At 39.7% G+C, this 18204-nt stretch overlaps 1 protein-coding gene across 1 annotated transcript; it reads right to left on the reverse strand.

The window, feature by feature from the left end:
- On the reverse strand, positions 1–16931 carry LOC130922739 (zinc finger protein OZF-like). The gene is made up of 3 exons (XM_057847751.1): positions 16588–16931; positions 10228–10533; positions 1–1195 (listed from the first exon to the last, which is right to left on the reverse strand). The coding sequence occupies exons 1-3, from the start codon at positions 16628–16630 to the stop codon at positions 180–182; spliced, it is 1365 nt and encodes a 454-aa protein (XP_057703734.1). The 5' UTR covers positions 16631–16931; the 3' UTR covers positions 1–179.
- Positions 16932–18204: the final 1273 nt, after the last annotated feature.

The following is an 18204-nucleotide window of genomic DNA, read 5'->3' on the forward strand; positions in this document are numbered from 1 at the left end:
TTTTGTGGCACATTTTATTCTTAACGTTAATGCAACACAGCCATTTTCAGACACAGAAGTAAAAAAATAAACAGAGGAACAAAAACAACCCAAAAAGAAATAACGCAGCAACATCCTCATTTCTGTTGTCATGTTTGCTGCTCCTGATTGCATTTGTGTCAATTCATGTGAACCTTGAGTTACGTACTCTTCCCAGCATGTGTTCTTGTGTGCCTATTCAAACCTCCCTTTTCCGCAAATTTTTTATTACAAACTGAGCAAGCAAAAGGTTTTTCTCCAGCGTGTCCTCTCTCGTGCCTGACCAAACTCGCCTTTTCAGAAAATGTTTTACCACAAACTGAACAGGGAAAAGGTTTTTCTCCAGTGTGGGTTCTTGTGTGTTGCGTTAAAACGGTCTTCCGATTGAATCTCTGACCACAAACCGAGCAGACAAACGGTTTTTCCCCGGTGTGTGTTCTCGTGTGGCTTGTGAAATTTGCCTTGACGGTGAACCTTTTACCGCAAATCGAGCAGAGAAAAGGTTTTTCCCCGGTGTGTATTCTTGTGTGAAATGTTAAAGCTTGCTTGTCGAGATAGCTTTTGCCACAAAGTCTGCAGACAAAAGGTTTTTCCCCAGTGTGAGATCGTACATGTATTTTTAAATGGTCCTTCCGATTGAATCTTTTCTCACAAATTAAGCAAGCAAAAGGTTTCTCTCCGGTGTGTGTTCTGGAATGCGCCATTAGATTCCTCTTCCACTTGAAGCGCGTGCCACAAACGGAGCAGACGAAAGGTTTTTCTCCAGTGTGCGTTCTTGTGTGGCTTTTCAAATTGTCCTTCAGAGAGAAACATTTCCCACAAAATGCGCAAGGAAAGGGTTTCTCCCCAGTGTGTCCTATTGCGTGTCTAGCTAATTCTGATTTGAGGGCGAATCCTTTCCCGCAAACGGAACAGGAAAACGGATTCTCTCCGGTGTGTGTTTTTATGTGTCTTTTCAATGTTGACCCTTTAGAAAAGGTTTTGTCACATTCAGAACATTTTACACGCGTGTTGTCAGCAAGACATGTGATTTTGTTCTCCTGCTCTTCTTCTTGAACGTTGGGGATTTGTGGCTCCCACTTTTCCTTAATGAGGGAAATCTTTGCTTCCTCTCCTTCTTCAATATGAGGGAAATTTGCCCCCTGCTGATCAGAAATAGAAGATTCTTCACCGTCATCTGTGGGAGACAAACACACACGAGTTGCTCAGTTATCATCATCATAATCAAGTCAATGAATGGATGTGGCAGAATTTTCTCCAGGTAAATGAACAACTTTTTCGTAACGATGACGAGCTAAAAACAGGTCTTGGAAGACTGCCGGCTTTCGTCTGACGGGACTAGGCATGTGCCGGTATGAGATTTTCACGGTACGATAACCGTGAGCAAAAATACCGCGGTTTCACGGTATCACGGTATTGCAATTATAGCTCCAAAATTTTGAGATGTATGGGTTTTAAAAAAAAAAAAAAAAAAAAATCCATTGAACAGGATTTTTTCTAAACATATTTGCAAATTGGAACATGAATATAATGTGAAAATACATAAATTAACAAAAAATAACAAATATTATATAAAAATAAAATAAATAGAACCTAGACTATACCCACAGCCACAGCTCAAGTTGCTCAATATTAGAGTAAGAACAAAATAATTGCTATAAAAAGTAAAAACACTTCTAAATAAAATTAAAAATATATACTGTATGACTTTTTTTTGAGGGGGGAAGCTCAAGTGAAGTTTCGCCATTTTCAGCCACTGTGTCAACTCTAGTCTACATGCCATGCCTTTGTGTTAAAAAGAACAAAGAATTCATAAGTTAATAAGTTAGTTAAAAATGCATAAGTTAGTTTTATAAATTAGTTAAAATGTAAATATTGTTGAGGAAAGGTTTCATCTAAAAAAAAAAAAAAAAAAGTGAGGAGTGAGACCTCCTCTCTCAATTAGCGATCTTTGACACGATTCTTTTTCTTTCCCCCACTGCATTCAAGCTTTTCTCTCACTCAGCGGCTGTGAGACATAAAAGAAGCTGCTCTCCCAGTTTAGCCTAGGCTAACATTCGTCTATAAGTTTTAGTTAGTTTGTATATTGAATTTGAAAGGAAAATGTGTGTTTTGTTTTTGGCGAGCTTTTTAATGGAACTACTGCTATCCTGTTGAACCTAATCACACGTGGAAAAATACAATTGTACAGCGTTTTAAATGTATTTATCTGTATATTTCACCACGATTTGAGAGCTCAATAAATTGAAGAAAAGTACGCCTTGTGTTTGGAGGATTTGTTTTTGGGTTTGCTGGCTGTTTAGTGACACTCACGGCAACAAACGGGAAGGTGTGAGCGGTGCCGCACCAAGCCACTTCGGCTGCATTTTGGCACATGAAAAATAGCGAATACCATACTAAGGTATGACGGAAAATTTTAGTGGTTTTGAAACCGCGACGTTTTCACACCACGGTAAACCATGAAACCGGTAACCGGCACATGTCTAGACGGGACGAAAATGCTTCATAGTTTCTGTCGTATATTAGTGGCATTCTTTTATCGTACGTGTACTATGTCGGTCTGCATCGTAGCAGCGTTAGGGACAGGTCACTCATGTGTAGGGTTGGGCATCGAGCATTGATGGGACCCTGTTCTAACACTCCGGTTCTCCTGGAACCGTTCGAATTTTGAAATTTCGATTCCATGTTTCGATGCCCTAACCGCCGGGTGGAAAAAAATGCTACCGAAAACCACGAAGAAGAAGCCACAAGAAGCGCATGTTTGTGCATTGCAACTGTGGACACTGTGCGGCGGCGCTCAAACGTTTGGCTTAACTTTACAAAAAAAATAGTAACCAGTCACCTCAGTGCAACATTTGCAACACAACTACATAATGCAAAGGTGGCTGCACGACCAATTATGCATGACCGGCTTCATGGAATATAGCCTAAGTGCCAAGAGCAAAGCTAGCTGAGTGCTGTAGTTGCTGCGTTCCTATGAGTGTATCAGTAACAAAATGCGCCGCCAGTGACTCAAATCCTACAGTGCAAGACGTGTCCCCCTGCTGGAGCCAGCACACGTCCAAGCCCGTCTGCGGTTCGCTAGAGAGCATTTGGATGATCCAGAAGAGGACTGGGAGAATGTGTTATGGTCAGATGAAACCAAAATAGAACTTTTTGGTAGAAACACAGGTTCTCCTGTTTGGAGGACAAACAATACTGAATTGCATCCGAAGAACACCATACCCTCTGTGAAGCATGGGGGTGGAAACATCATGCTTTGGGGCTGTTTTTTAGCAAAGGGACCAAGACGACTGATTTGTGTAAAGGAAAGAATGAATTGGGCCATGTATCGAGAGATTTTGAGTGAAAATCTCATTCCATCAGCAAGGGCATTGAAGATGACACAAAATCAAGCTCCTCCCATGGCCATCTCAGTCCCCAGACCTTGTTTTGTTGGCAAACGGGGGTTGTACAAAGGATTAACGCCAGGGGTGCTAATAATTGTGACACACATTATTTAATATCAAATAATTATTTTTTTTATGTGTGATTTTTTCCCACTGAATAAATGCACTTGTATTGAAGGTTGGATTTTTCTCTTTTTTTCCATTAAGGTCCCATATTATTTGAATTTTTAAAAAATTATTAGAAGCTAAATAACACATCTTAACCAGGGGTGCCAATAATTATGGAGGGCACTGTAGGTGTCGTTTCTTCATTTTTTTGTCAAAATAAAAAGAGTATAACTACTGGATTTTTATTAAAAAGATCAATCCAGCATCATATTAAAACTAAACTAATTTTAGCTGCATTTCATACTTTAGTGACCAGCGCTAACATGTCAGAAACATTTTTGAATTATTCATTTTTGGATTACAACTTGATTTTCACAGACAAAAACATTTTGAGTATTCGACTAAAACGACTAAGACTGACACATATTGAAATGACTAAAATATGAGTACGTAGTATTTTCACCCAAAAGACTAAGACGAAAATTAAAATGGCTGCTAAATATAACACTGTAAATGTGGGAAAGACATAGGTGATAATTCTTTGGCCCCCAAAAAAGGAAAGGTCAACGACCAGTAGTTAAACGCCGGAGGAGCTGGTTGAAGTGGCTGGGGAGAGGGAAGTCTGGGCTTCCCTGTTAAAGCTGCTGCCCCCGCGAACCGACCCCGGAACAAGCGGACGATAATGGATGGATGGATGGACTTTCTATCCCAAAAAGTTATCGATATGCTCCTGCCAAGAATCAAGATATTGTTTTAAAAAGGTGTCAATGTTTTGGAAAAAAAAAAAAAAAAGGAACCAACACAAGAACACAAGTTGCTACCAAAATGTTCCACAATAATAGTGTCTCAGGTAACTCTAAGGCTGCCATTGATGGTACTCGACACCAAATCCATTTAGACTGGGAACGTTCTTTCATTTGAAATAAGGCTGCAGCTATCGATTCTTCTACTAGTGGATTAATCGCTGAACTATTTAGTTTCAATAATCAAGTAATAGGATAAGGAACATAAAAAATTAAAATACCTGAGCTGAGCCTCACATGGTATATATACTGGACTGTCTCAGAAAATTAGAATACACAATATTCTAATTTTTTGAGACAGTCCTGTGTATATATACAGGACTGTCTCAGGAAATTAGAATACACAATATTCTAATTTCCTGACTGTCTCAGGAAATTAGAATATTGTGTATTCTAATTTCCTGAGACAGTCCTGTATATATACACAGGACTGTCTCAAAAAATTAGAATATTGTGTATTCTAATTTTCTGAGACAGTCCAGTATATATATATATATATATATATATATATATATATATATATATATATATATATATATATATATATATATATATATATACACATATATATATATATACATATATATAAAAATAGGATCTATGCACAACAGAAGAACAATTGGCTAGCTTACATAGCAAAAGTCTGCTAGCTTAAAAGCTATGAAATGCTAACGCTTTTTTACAATCCTCTTAACAAATGGCTCAGACACATATTCCATCAAAAATCGGCTAAATATACAGTGCCTTGCAAAAGTATTCGGCCCCCTTGAATCTTCCAACCTTTCGCCACATTTCAGGCTTCAAACATAAAGATATTAAATTTAATTTTTTTGTCAAGAATCAACAACAAGTGGGACACAATCGTGAAGTGGAACAACATTTATTGGATGATTTAAACTTTTTGAACAAATAAAAAACTGAAAAGTGGGGCGTGCAATATTATTCGGCCCCTTTACTTTCAGTGCAGCAAACTCACTCCAGAAGTTCAGTGAGGATCTCTGAATGATCCAATGTTGTCCTAAATGACCGATGATGATAAACAGAAACCACCTGTGTGTAATCAAGTCTCCGTATAAATGCACCTGCTCTGTGATAGTCTCAGGGTTCTGTTTAAAGTGTAGAGAGCATTATGAAAACCAAGGAACACACCAGGCAGGTCCGAGATACCGTTGTGGAGAGGTTTAAAGCCGGATTTGGATACAAAAAGATTTCCCAAGCTTAAAACATCTCAAGGAGCACTGTGCAAGCCATCATATTGAAATGGAAGGAGCATCAGACCACTGCAAATCTACCAAGACGCGGCCGTCCTTCCAAACTTTCTTCTCAAACAAGGAGAAAACTGATCAGAGATGCAGCCAAGAGGCCCATGATCACTCTGGATGAACTGCAGAGATCTACAGCTGAGGTGGGAGAGTCTGTCCATAGGACAACAATCAGTCGTACACTGCACAAATCTGGCCTTTATGGAAGAGTGGCAAGAAGAAAGCCATTTCTCAAAGATATCCATAAAAAGACTCGTTTAAAGTTTGCCACAAGCCACCTGGGAGACACACCAAACATGTGGAAGAAGGTGCTCTGGTCAGATGAAACCAAAATTGAACTTTTTGGCCACAATGCAAAACGATATGTTTGGCGTAAAAGCAACACAGCTCATCACCCTGAACACACCATCCCCACTGTCATACATGGTGGTGGCAGCATCATGGTTTGGGCCTGCTTTTCTTCAGCAGGGACAGGGAAGATGGTTAAAACTGACGGGAAGATGGATGCAGCCAAATACAGGAACATTCTGGAAGAAAACCTGTTGGTATCTGCACAAGACCTGAGACTGGGACGGAGATTTATCTTCCAACAGGACAATGATCCAAAACATAAAGCCAAATCTACAATGGAATGGTTCAAAAATAAACGTATCCAGGTGTTAGAATGGCCAAGTCAAAGTCCCGACCTGAATCCAATCGATAATCTGTGGAAAGAGCTGAAGACTGCTGTTCACAAACACTCTCCATCCAACCTCACTGAGCTCGAGCTGTTTTGCAAGGAAGAATGGGCAAGAATGTCAGTCTCTCGATGTGCAAAACTGATAGAAACATACCCCAAGCGACTTGCAGCTGTAATTGGAGCAAAAGGTGGCGCTACAAAGTATTAACCCAAGGGGGCCGAATAATATTGCACGCCCCACTTTTCAGTTTTTTATTTGTTAAAAAAGTTTAAATTATCCAATAAATTTTGTTCCACTTCACGATTGTGTCCCACTTGTTGTTGATTCTTGACAAAAAATTAAAATTTTATATCTTTATGTTTGAAGCCTGAAATGTGGCGAAAGGTTGCAAGGTTCAAGGGGGCCGAATACTTTTGCAAGGCAGTGTATACATATATATATATATATATATATAAATAAGATCTATGCACAACAGAAGAACAATTGGCTAGCTTACATAGCAAAAGTCTGCTAGCTTAAAAGCTATGAAATGCTAACGCTTTTTTACAATCCTCTTAACAAATGGCTCAGACACATATTCCATCAAAAATCGGCTAAATATACCTTTAAACCAAATTAGAAATGCATTCAAAAAATCCCTAGCTCAAACAAACCCTTATGTTGGTCTTAACAGGGAGCAGATTGATTCAGCCATGGGAAATGAGGTCGACTAGAGGGCCGTGTATCCACCCAAATCAATAAAAATAAACACTTTCAAAAACCATATCAACACCACTTTAATTAAACCAATACTCGAAGCAGCAAAAATAGAATTTGGATCTTTTTTTCGAATCGAATACTCGAGTTCATCGATTAATCATTGCAGCACTAATTCGAAACCAGAGCATACCGATTTTCGGGGCATTTACAGGTCACTTGCTGTTCATTTTAAGGCATTTACAGGTAATTTCCTGTTGAGTTTGAGTCACTGCCTTTTAGGGCTGCAGCTATCGAATATTTTAGTAATCGAGTAATCGACTGAAAATTCTATCGATTAATCGAGTAATCGGATAAAACAAATATATTTTTAGGTCAAGAGCAATTATAAATATACATGAGAAAACAAGACATTTCATCTAATTTGGAACCATTTTCAGTCAATCAATGTCTTTATTTTCGATGTATATTGTTGAAAACAGCCAACAATTGCATCTCAGATGTAACTAGAACTTTAAAAAAAAGACTAATTCACTGCTTTCACTCAAAAAACTTTTAGATCTTATTAAATATATATATATATATATATATATATATATCTTACCTAAAAATGCCGTTACGCTTGATAACACACATCACTTAAAAGTTTTCCCTTTTTCCCACGTGTTTCAATTGAATTTCTCTTTGTGTCAAGCCATTTTTAAGCTCTAGTTAAGTTTTAAGTTAGTCTAAACTGCAAGTCCTGATAGGATTTTGAGTTTTTGCAGTGTTCAAAATAAATGTATGATACAGGCTGTATTGGAGCACATTAGGGACCAGTGCTACTTGGTGTTTTATCCAGCAATGACTATTGAGCTAAAATTGATAGTTAGCATGATTAAGTTTTTATTTTACATCCTCATCACTCCACAATGCTATGTTATGTTAAAGCCTGTATGTAAGACACGTTAGCCACGCATCGACAGTGGTCGCAGGGCTAACGTTACGTGAGCTAGTAGCGACAGTAACGTTAATCTTATTTATTAGCGCTTAGCGCTCTTTATTAGCGCTTAGCGCTCTACTGCTTTAAGATGGCGGCTGTTTACTAACACTGCCCAGACGCGGCCGAGTCTGTCATTTTGCATCTAGTTCAGTACTTCTCAAATAGTGGGGCGCGCCCCCCTGGGGGGGCGCAGAGCGATGCCAGGGGGGGCGCATGTGTCCTCGGGGAACATGCTTTTTTCTTTTTTTTTGCCGGACTGGAATAAAGTGTACTTGCACATCCACTCAGTGGGTGGCAGTGGCGCTCTCATTTTCAGAGTGCGTGCAGTATTTTTGAACTAAGGAAGAGCACTCAGCACACAGAAAACAGACATGAAGAGCAGTACGCCGCCGCCGTTTTCGAAAGCCGTTTTCCGACCGGACTCACTCACACAGCGACCCACTGTCTTGTCCGGTTCTCACGTCGCCGCCCGAGAAGTGCCATTTTCGGCTTGGGATCGTCACGACGACCGCCCTCACCTACGGTTCTACCTCGGCCGCCGAGAATGCGCTTTTTTCGGGCCGTTTGCCTTTTAGCTTTGACTTTTAATACAGTGGGGTGATGAGGAAAGACTACTGTTTACTGTGTCTGAAAATAATTATAGCGGACTGCCAGAAGCCAAATCATTTAAGACGCCACTTAAAGACATTCGACCCCAATCTCATAGATAAGCCGCTTGATTGTTTTTCAGCGAAAACGAGCCGAATATTGCCAACAATAGTCCTGCTTTGTCAGTGTTATATCAGTAAACCAGTGAGCGTTGTTAGCATGCTCATTGCATAATGACTCCACACCATTGCAAAGGAGGTAATACTGAGTGTGAGCAGCAAAAATAAAAACTGTCCTTCTGTCCAAGGACACTCTTTTTTTCCTTTATTCATTTTTGTTTTTTCGGTCAAATTTTTGGGCATATTGTCCTCATGAGTAAATGTTTCTAATCAATTTGAATTTGTTATTATTTACGGATTTTATTACATTTTATTTTTCTGTATCAAATGGTCAAAAATACCTTGAGTGTATTTTTACAGTTTGAATGTGACTTTTTTTTTTTTTTTTAATTCAGGCAAATTGATGCACGTCAAGTCTTCTCTGTTACAAACAAAACAATGTTAATAAAGTTATACTTTATTATAAGTTGATCTGTTACTTTTTTTCTTTATTAGAAAAAAAGGACACAATGTTAGGCAGATGCGTATTTATAATAGTAATTTTATAGACGAATAATACTATTTACAGTGGCGGCGGAGAGTTTGGGGGGGCGCGAAACATTTACGTCTTGCTTGGGGGGGCGTAACAGAAAATAATTGAGAAGCACTGATCTAGTTCAACATACATGTGATCTCTATGAGACGCATCAGACGCTACCTGTACCAACGTAGCATCGTGCGGGCTAGTATTTAGCAACGTCGGCGTCATTTGTGGCGGCTGTCGGCTGCAGTAAGTTTTTTTTTTTTCCTTCTTCCTCTCCGCACGTGACAGCGTGTTGTCCCGCATTAAAAGTAGTCCGAGCAAAACGTGATGCTTAGAGCTGTCAAAATAAACGATTACTCGAGTTGAATAAAATTACTCGGATCAGTTTTTAAACTCGAGTTACTCGAGTTGCTCGAGTACTCGTTTCAGCTCTACTGCCTATTCATTCCGGTGATTCCCAGGTCACTTTCTGTTCTGTAACTCAAAATAAACAGGAAATGACCCATACAATACCCCAAAATCAACAGGAAGTAACTGAAAATCAACAGGCAAATGACCTTTAATGGCCCAAAAGACCTCATTGCCTGGCATTGCCTGCCACTGACGGCCATAGACGTTCAATCCATTTGAAGTGGGAGGGATGGCAGCGAATGAACGTTCGTTCATTCGCTGCCAACCCTCCCACTTCAAATGGATTGGACGTGTACAAATGATAAAATTCCAATTCAAAGCAGAAGCTTGTTTTTCTGTTTATTAGTTGTTTGTAGAATATCCTAGAATGATTTCCTCACCAGTGTATGGATAATCGTTGTATCTCCATATCGTCAAATCATCGTTATCGTGACTTTTGTATCGTAAATCGTATCGTATCGTGAGGTAACAAGAGGTTCCCACTCCTAAGGGACAATGTCATTTACAGCTACAAATCAAGCCAGAAATCTTGGCGTGATAACTACTGTATTTCACTATATTTTTTTAGAAGATCATTCATCATATTAAATATAAACCAGTTTGAGCAGCATTTCACATTTTTCTTTCGAGCATAAAATGTCAGCTTACCTTCAAAGCGCTCATCCTCCTCATCGTCATCTTCATAGTCAGAAGAGTTTGATGTTGCGTAATCGCTAAGAGGAGCTAAGAGGCCGTCTGCTAGGGGTCTTGCGCAGTGGTCTCCATCATCTTCTTCGCACTTCATGATGACAGTCAACGGAAATTGAAAGATTTCCTCCTCCTGCTCTTCTTCTTTAATATGAGGGGGCTCTGGCTCTTCCTCCTCATCATGGGACGTCTCTGGCTCTTCTTCAGCTTTCCTATGAGGGTATGCCGGCGCCTGCTGCTCAGGAGGAGGAGATTCTTCACTGATGTCTGTAGAAGACAAATACTCAAGTTTCTTAGATATCAAGTTAAGCACTCACTATCTTCTACATAACCCTAAAGAGACAGAAGTCCTTATAATAGGCCCGAAAAGTGTGAAACACTCTTTAGCTTCCCAGATAGTCACTCTGGACAACGTAAGTGTAGCCTCCAGCACCACAGTTAAAAACCTAGGAGTTTTATTTGACCCTGACTTATCGTTTAAAGCACACATTAAAAAAACCTGTAGAACGGCCTTCTTTCACCTGCGCAACATCGCTAAAATTAGAAATATTTTATCTAAAAGCGATGCAGAAAAATTAATTGACGCGTTTGTTACATCGAGATTGGATTACTGTAACTCCCTACTTGCAGCTTGTCCTAAAAGTTCTCTAAAAGGTCTTCAGCTAGTCCAAAACGCAGCAGCAAGACTTTTAACAGGAACCAATAGAAGACAGCACATCACCCCTGTGCCCCAGGCACTTCACTGGCTTCCAGTCGAGTTTAGAATTAAATTTAAAATACTCCTTCTTACATTTAAGACCATTAATGGGTTGGGGCCATCTTATCTCACCGATGCTCTGGTTCCATACCGCCCCAACAGAACACTCCGATCTCAGAATGCAGGTCTACTGGTAGTTCCCAGGGTTTATAAAAGTACTGTCGGAGCTAGAGCCTTTAGCCACCAAGCCCCCGTTTTATGGAATCAGCTTCCAGCTAGTATTAAAGAAGCCGAGACAGTCTGCACATTTAAGATTAGATTAAAAACGTTCCTATTCGACAAAGCTTATGGTTAGGCTAGTTGAAGTCGGAGTAGACTCACAGTTTAGTCTAAGCTGCACTAGAAGCTATAATGCTGGGGGAAGTACAGCCGCTGAGTTCTATCTCCTTTTCTTACTCTACCTACCACTTGTCTTACTTTATTTCTATTTTCCAATGTTAATATCTAGTTGTTTAGTCTCTTCATCACTAGTCACCCGGTGTCCACTTTTCCCCCGCCCCTCTGGGGAGGGGCTATTTTTCAGCTGCAGCCTCCTGACTGTCCGGACCCCTGGCTGGATAGACGTCCTCGCTGCTTCCCCCGTCTCATCTGGCCAGATGGACCTCTTCTTGCTCCTTTACTCCACTGCATTTTTACGGACTGTAACTTTGCCTGCTAATTCCTACTAGCAGTTCTGGGGTTCCTGTCTATCCGTCCTGGGAGTGGATCTCTCCTGACTGTGGTACTCCCGAGGTTTCTCATTTTTCTCCCAATTGACTCTGGAGTTTTTGGAGTTTTTCCTTGCCGGCATGGACTTGAACTGTATCTATTCATTTTTGTTGCTTCATTTCTAATTGTGTATCATATTGCCTCTGCAAAGCCCTTTGAGACATCTGTTGTGATTTAAGGCTATACAAATAAAATTGAATTGAATTGAAGTTTCTTAGATATCAAGTTAAGAAAGTGTTGCCATTAAAAATTATGAGGACAAAACTACTGCTTCACAGTATTCTTTAGCTAGCCAGTTAAATGCTAGCTGTTAGCTTAGCTTTTAACCCCCCCCAAATAAAAAGTTGTCATAATTTGGATCAGCTTGGTTGTAACTAGGGTTTTTCCGATCATGTTTTTTTGCTCCCGATCCTATCCCGATCGTTTTGAGTATCTGCCGATCCCGATATTTCCTGATCCGATTTCTTTTTTTTTGCTCCCGATTCAATTCCAATCATTCCCGATAATTTTTCCCGATCATATACATTTTGGCAATGCATTAAGAAAAAAATGAATAAAACTCGAATATATACATTCAACGTACAGTACATAAGTACTGTATTTGTTTATTATGACAATAAATCCTCAAGACGGCATTTACATTATTAACATTCTTTCTGTGAGAGGGATCCACGGACAGAAAGACTTGTAATTCTTAAAGGATGAATGTGACTCTGTATATTGTGACTAAATATTGCCATCTACTGTATTTGTTGAGCTTTCAGTAAATGATACTGTAGCCATTTAACTGTTCTGCCCAAATGCATGATGGGAAGTGCAACCATGACTGTGCGTAGTGGCACCAATTGATATATCTTCTCTGCGTTGGGAAATAGGGTGTTAAGAAAAAGATCAACTTCTACCTTTCTTCCCCACATTGCTTCCCACGATATTTCTAATTGTTGAGAAAGGGATAGTAAGGCTTTAGCCAATTAAAAAAAAAAAGCTCCAAAGGCTGCCAAAATTCACTCTACTCATTAGAGGTGTGCAAAATTTCCGATTCTTAGATTATTCACGATTCGGCCGTGGAAGATTCGTGAACGATTCACAAACATCCAAATTCCGATTATTGAAATATGCCAAGTAAAGCGGAAGTACAACACACTAAGCGCGCCGCACGGTCTTCGGGACGCAATGAGGAACGAAGCGAGAGTAGCTAAATATCATGCTTCTCATTACCCGGCCCCTCATGTAACGCCAATGCTCAACTCACGGCTCTAGCCCAACTCATGCCACGAGATTAAAAAAAAAACACAACAACATACCTGACTGCTGCCGAAAAGCTGCTACAAAGTACATTCACATAATGTTACGGTAGATATCATTTATATAGGACTAGATGCAATATAGATTCGGTAGCGTTAGCAGCACATCTACAAAAGCTAGATGCGGCCGTTAGTAAACGGCCACCATCTTAAAGTGCATGTGACACGAAAAAGCATGTTTATTTCATAATACACGCGGTATTTTATGCCCCTGAATGATATGGACCACTTGGATGTGTGTGGAAGCGATCGCTATTTTTATTTTTATATATTTAGGTTTTTTTAATCCCGCGCCATGAAAATGAGTGACTTCCGGCTTTGGTCTTGTATTGAGGAGGAGGGCGCTGTGACGTGTACGGTAGAAGACGTCCTCTTCACGCTACAGTGTACTGTTGTGTATGAGGACGAAGGATTCAGCTGATTTTGCGGATTAATACGTTTATTTTTCGCATCATGCCAGCCAAACGGCTGCAGAAAAATCATTTTGTATCAGGGAGAGGCGTATGCACCTTTTTGGAGTTTCAAAAGGTTCCCATTCACCGTGGATATTTACTGTGGGACCATTGGACTTACGAGGAAGTGAGTAAACATCTTGTTTTGTATTATGTCAAATACGAATACAGCGATTACAAAGTAAACACTACAAACTTTCTTTAAATAAAGGACTACTTACGTTTGATCATTGATAGGCATGTAAAAAGCTCTCCTCATGCTCATTAGCACTTAGCAGCACGTTAGTTGCACAACAACTCCAGCCACCCTCCTCCGGGGAACGAACTGTAAATTGCTCTCCGCCGGGCAGTTTGCCGATCCGCGAAGACAATCGACAACCGGGTCATCATGTCAAATAATCCAGGCTAGTTATGTGGCATTTTTCCGCTTCGAAGACTTTGAAACATCACTCGGTTCGGGTTAGCATGTCGGCTAGCTGTCACGCCTTCTGGTTTGTTTACATTCTCCGAAGCCGGGGAAGGGAAATGACATGTCCAATTTAGGTGTCATAAAATATCGTTCGGGAGGTGCGACAGTAAAGGTGAAGTCGACAGTTTTGACCATTATGGAGTAATTTTGCCATGTCGTCCAGAATAAATGCATTTTTATTATTTCATATTCCATTCAGCGCAAGACTGTTATTTGTCATGACCATGCCATTTATTTAGCAATTGGGGAAAATACTTGGATAAAAAGAATATCCTGTAAAAATATTGAAGTAAAGAGACAGAAACAATGACATTTTGCAGCTCTCTTCGTCGCGTTTTCCTCGTTGTGAATAGTTCGCCCTCGACGGGCTGACTGGTTCTTCTCAAGCAATTTATTTAGCTATTGGGGAAAAATACTTGGATAAAAAGAATATCCTGTAAAAATATTGGAGTAGAGAGACTGAAACAATGACATTTCGCGGCTCTCTTCGTCAACAACTTGGAAGTCGGGGTAGTTATTTTTTCTCCGACTTCGCCACTTGGACCTCCCAGTTCGAGTGTCGTTCCAATGATATTTTCCTAGTCGGAGGGCCGGAAAAGTCCGACATCATCTTTTTTGTGCTGTGTTTTTATATTGACGATCAGCAAAGGATGTAACTAAAAAAAGGCAGTTAACAGTGTGGGCTATAACGCAGCCGTCGTTTTTCCTGTACTATTTGATCGCTTATAGGAAGGCAGGTTCGCTGGAGGTTAAAATGTCTTTGGATGGCCAAAATAAAAAAACACCTCAGCGCGATCAGCCATCATTGTTGTTTACATATGCTTGGAACGCTTTGAGGTCGGAACCGGTACCATCCGAGTGGGATAAATCCGACTTCCCACTTCTCTGGAATGCAGCATAAACATCATGCTTGTCAAATAGATACCATATGTATATAGAACTAGATGCAAAATGACAGACTCGACGCAGTTAGCAACACATGCATTGAAACTACGTGCGTTAGTAAACAGCCGCCATCTTAAAGCAGAAGACTTCCCTAGTAGGCTGTTGTGAACCTTCCAAGCGAACCTAATTAACTTTTTATCTAAAATACTCCTAAATCGGCAAAATCTTGACTTGAATCTATCTTCAAAACAGTTTTAAAACTTTCACATGTCGAATGTAGACAGAAGGGGAATTATGGAATAACAGGAGCAATTTTAACAACTTTAACAGTTGATTCGCAAAATTAAATGAATTGAATGTAGTTTAAAGCTGCTGCTACAGAATGGGGACTTGAGTATTTTATTTACGGTTTTAAAATGTAAACTTGATACTGAAATAGTCGTTTATTTAAACCAGAGAGGCTTTTTATACAATTTTTGTAACTAATGCATGAAACATTAAAAGCATCTAATAGCTTGGGAAGTTTGGGGGATTTTCCACTGACAGTTTACAATATTATTTGCACGTTTTACTGACTTACTATGCAATTTCTGTTTGTTATTTATAATATTTTGTGTTTGTCACTGAATAAACAGGTCAGTTTCTTGTTACCAACCATTGTGTGTTATTCAAACTCACCTAATTTAGCTGGCTAGTTGTTATCAAGAGTACTAAAACCCTTTTCAACATGAGTCTGACAACTAAGTAAGGAGGCTAAATAACTTTAAACTTTAATACATGCTCAGATAGGCCGGTATCGGTATCGACCAGTATCGGAAGTGCAAAACCATATCGGTATCGGATCGGAAGTGCAAAAACCTGGATCGGGACATCCCTAGTCCTCATACACAACAGTACGGCTGGAAAGTGAAGAGGACGCCTTCAACTGTACACGTCACAGCGCCCTCCTCCTCAATGCAAGACCGAAGGCGGAAGTCACTCATTTTCATGGCGCGGGATTCAAAAAACTAAATAAATATAGCAATCGCTTCCACACACAACCAAGCGGTCCTTATCATTCAGGAGCATAAAATACCGCGTGTATTATGAAATAAACATGCTTTTTCGTGTCACATGCACTTTAAGACCACTCATTATTGTCTGTCTAAATAAATTAAATGTAACAAAAAAATTCTTAGGGAATGTAAGAAAAAAATGGAGCCTTACTTCAGATGAAACACTACTGCTTTTGGGGGGAGGTCAAGGTATCAGCCAATCAAACGCGAGTTTGAGGGAAAAAATTGGACTGGCACATTCAGCAAGTGAAAGGGGTCAATGTAAGTCTGAACATAAAGTAATTCACTTAATGATGGTAGGGTCAATTCTATCCTTAAAATATACGGGAATATAATCTAATCTAAATCACTTATATAAGTGAAGTTATTATATAACGCAAATAAGGTTGCTTGAAAGTTGGTTGGGACAATTTGAACACCTTGAAAAGTTGGTAGTGTTTCTTCCCTACCGTCCCTATGTAAACCTACGCCCTTGAGTCAGAGTAATTATTTCATATTAGATGCAGCATAAACGTATATTGTGATACATGGAAATTCCTATGAGACTTGAAACGCACTCTCGTGAGGAAATGCAAGAGCAAAGGATGTTCTGGAAAAGCCGGTGTCTATTTGGTGTTTTTTTTTTTTTTAATCACAGAAATCGACTTTAATCAATACGAGGTACAAAATAGGGAGTAAAAATCAAGCAAACCTCCAAGCTCGTCCACGTTCTCAGCTGTCCTTCTCGAACACATTTTCACAAGTGATCTCTGCTCCTTGCGTTTCTTTGTTAGCAGCTAAGCTAATTTTGCACCACAAGCTTCAAGGCGAGTTTAACTGGACACGAAGGATGTTTTAGTTCGGTCAAAATATTGGTTGGACCTTTGACACCCAGATGTTTCGATCCGTTTCAAACAAATACAGGAAGAATGAAGATTTAGTCAAGCGCGTGTTATTTAGCAAACATGGCAGAGTAGTAGTGTCAAACTGCGATTGCCCAGTACCTCGGACAACTAGGACGGAAACGACGGCAAGTGCAGAGTGACAAATTAGGTGTTCTGTTCATATCAGTCAGCCTAAGCGCGTATCTCGCGCTATGCTGCACATTCTTCGCGGCTCAGCTTTCGCGCCCTCAGTGCATCGCGGATTTTAAATAAGAAATGTATCCAAAAGAGTTCTAAAAACATATTTTAGGACACTTTATTTTAGAGCTGAAACGAATACTTGAGTAACTCGAGTTTAAAAACTGATCCGAGTAATTTTATTCGCCTCGAGTAATCGTTTAATTTTGACAGCTCTAAGCACCACGTTTCGCTCGGACTACTTTTAATGCGGGACAACGCGCTGATGTCACATGCATAGAGGAAAAAGGAATAAAAAATTTTTTAAACTTACCGAAGCCCACAGCCACAACAAACGACGCCATGATGCTACGACGGTAGCAGGTAGCATCTGATGCGTCACATAGATATCACATATATGTTGTTGAACTAGATGCGAAATGACAGAGTCAGCGGCGTTAGTAAACAGCCGCCATCTTAAAGCAGTGGTGCGCTAAGCGCTAATAAAGAGCACTAAGCGCTAATAAATAACATTAACGTTACTGTCACTCGCTCATGTAACGCTAGCCCTGCGGAGGGCTAGGTTTCTATTAATTATGACCACTGTCGATGCGTGGCTAACATACAGGCTATGGAGTGATGAGGGTGTAAAATAAAAACTTAATGATGCTAACTGTCAGTTTTAGCTCCGTAGTCATTGCTGAATAAAACACCAAGTAGCACTGGTCCCTAATGTGCTCCAATACAGCCTGTATCATACATTTATTTTGAACACTGCAAAAACTCAAAATCCTATCAGGAATTACAGTTTAGACTAACTTAAAACTTAACTAGAACTTAAAAATAGCTTGACACAAATAGAAATTCAATTGAAACACGTGGGGAAAAATCCTAACTTTTAAGTGATGTGTGTTATCAAGCGTAATGACATTTTTACGTAAGAAATATATATATATATATATATATATATACTAGGGCTGTCAAAATTATCGCGTTAACGGGCGTTAATTAATTTTTTAAATTTTTAATTTTTAATCACGTTAAAATATTTGACGCAATTAACGCAGATGCCCCGCTCAGACAGATTTAAATGACAGTACAGTGAAACGCTCACTTGTTGTGTTTTATGGAGTTTTGCCGCCCACTGCTGGCGCTTGGGTGCGACTGATTTTATAGGCTTCAGCACCCATGAGCTTTGTGTAAGTAATTATTGACATCAACAATGGCGGGCTACTAGTTTATTTTTTGATTGAAAATTTTACAAATTT

This window comes from Corythoichthys intestinalis, chromosome 1 (genome assembly GCF_030265065.1).
Source record: "Corythoichthys intestinalis isolate RoL2023-P3 chromosome 1, ASM3026506v1, whole genome shotgun sequence".
In the NCBI taxonomy this organism is placed as follows: Eukaryota; Metazoa; Chordata; class Actinopteri; order Syngnathiformes; family Syngnathidae; genus Corythoichthys; species Corythoichthys intestinalis.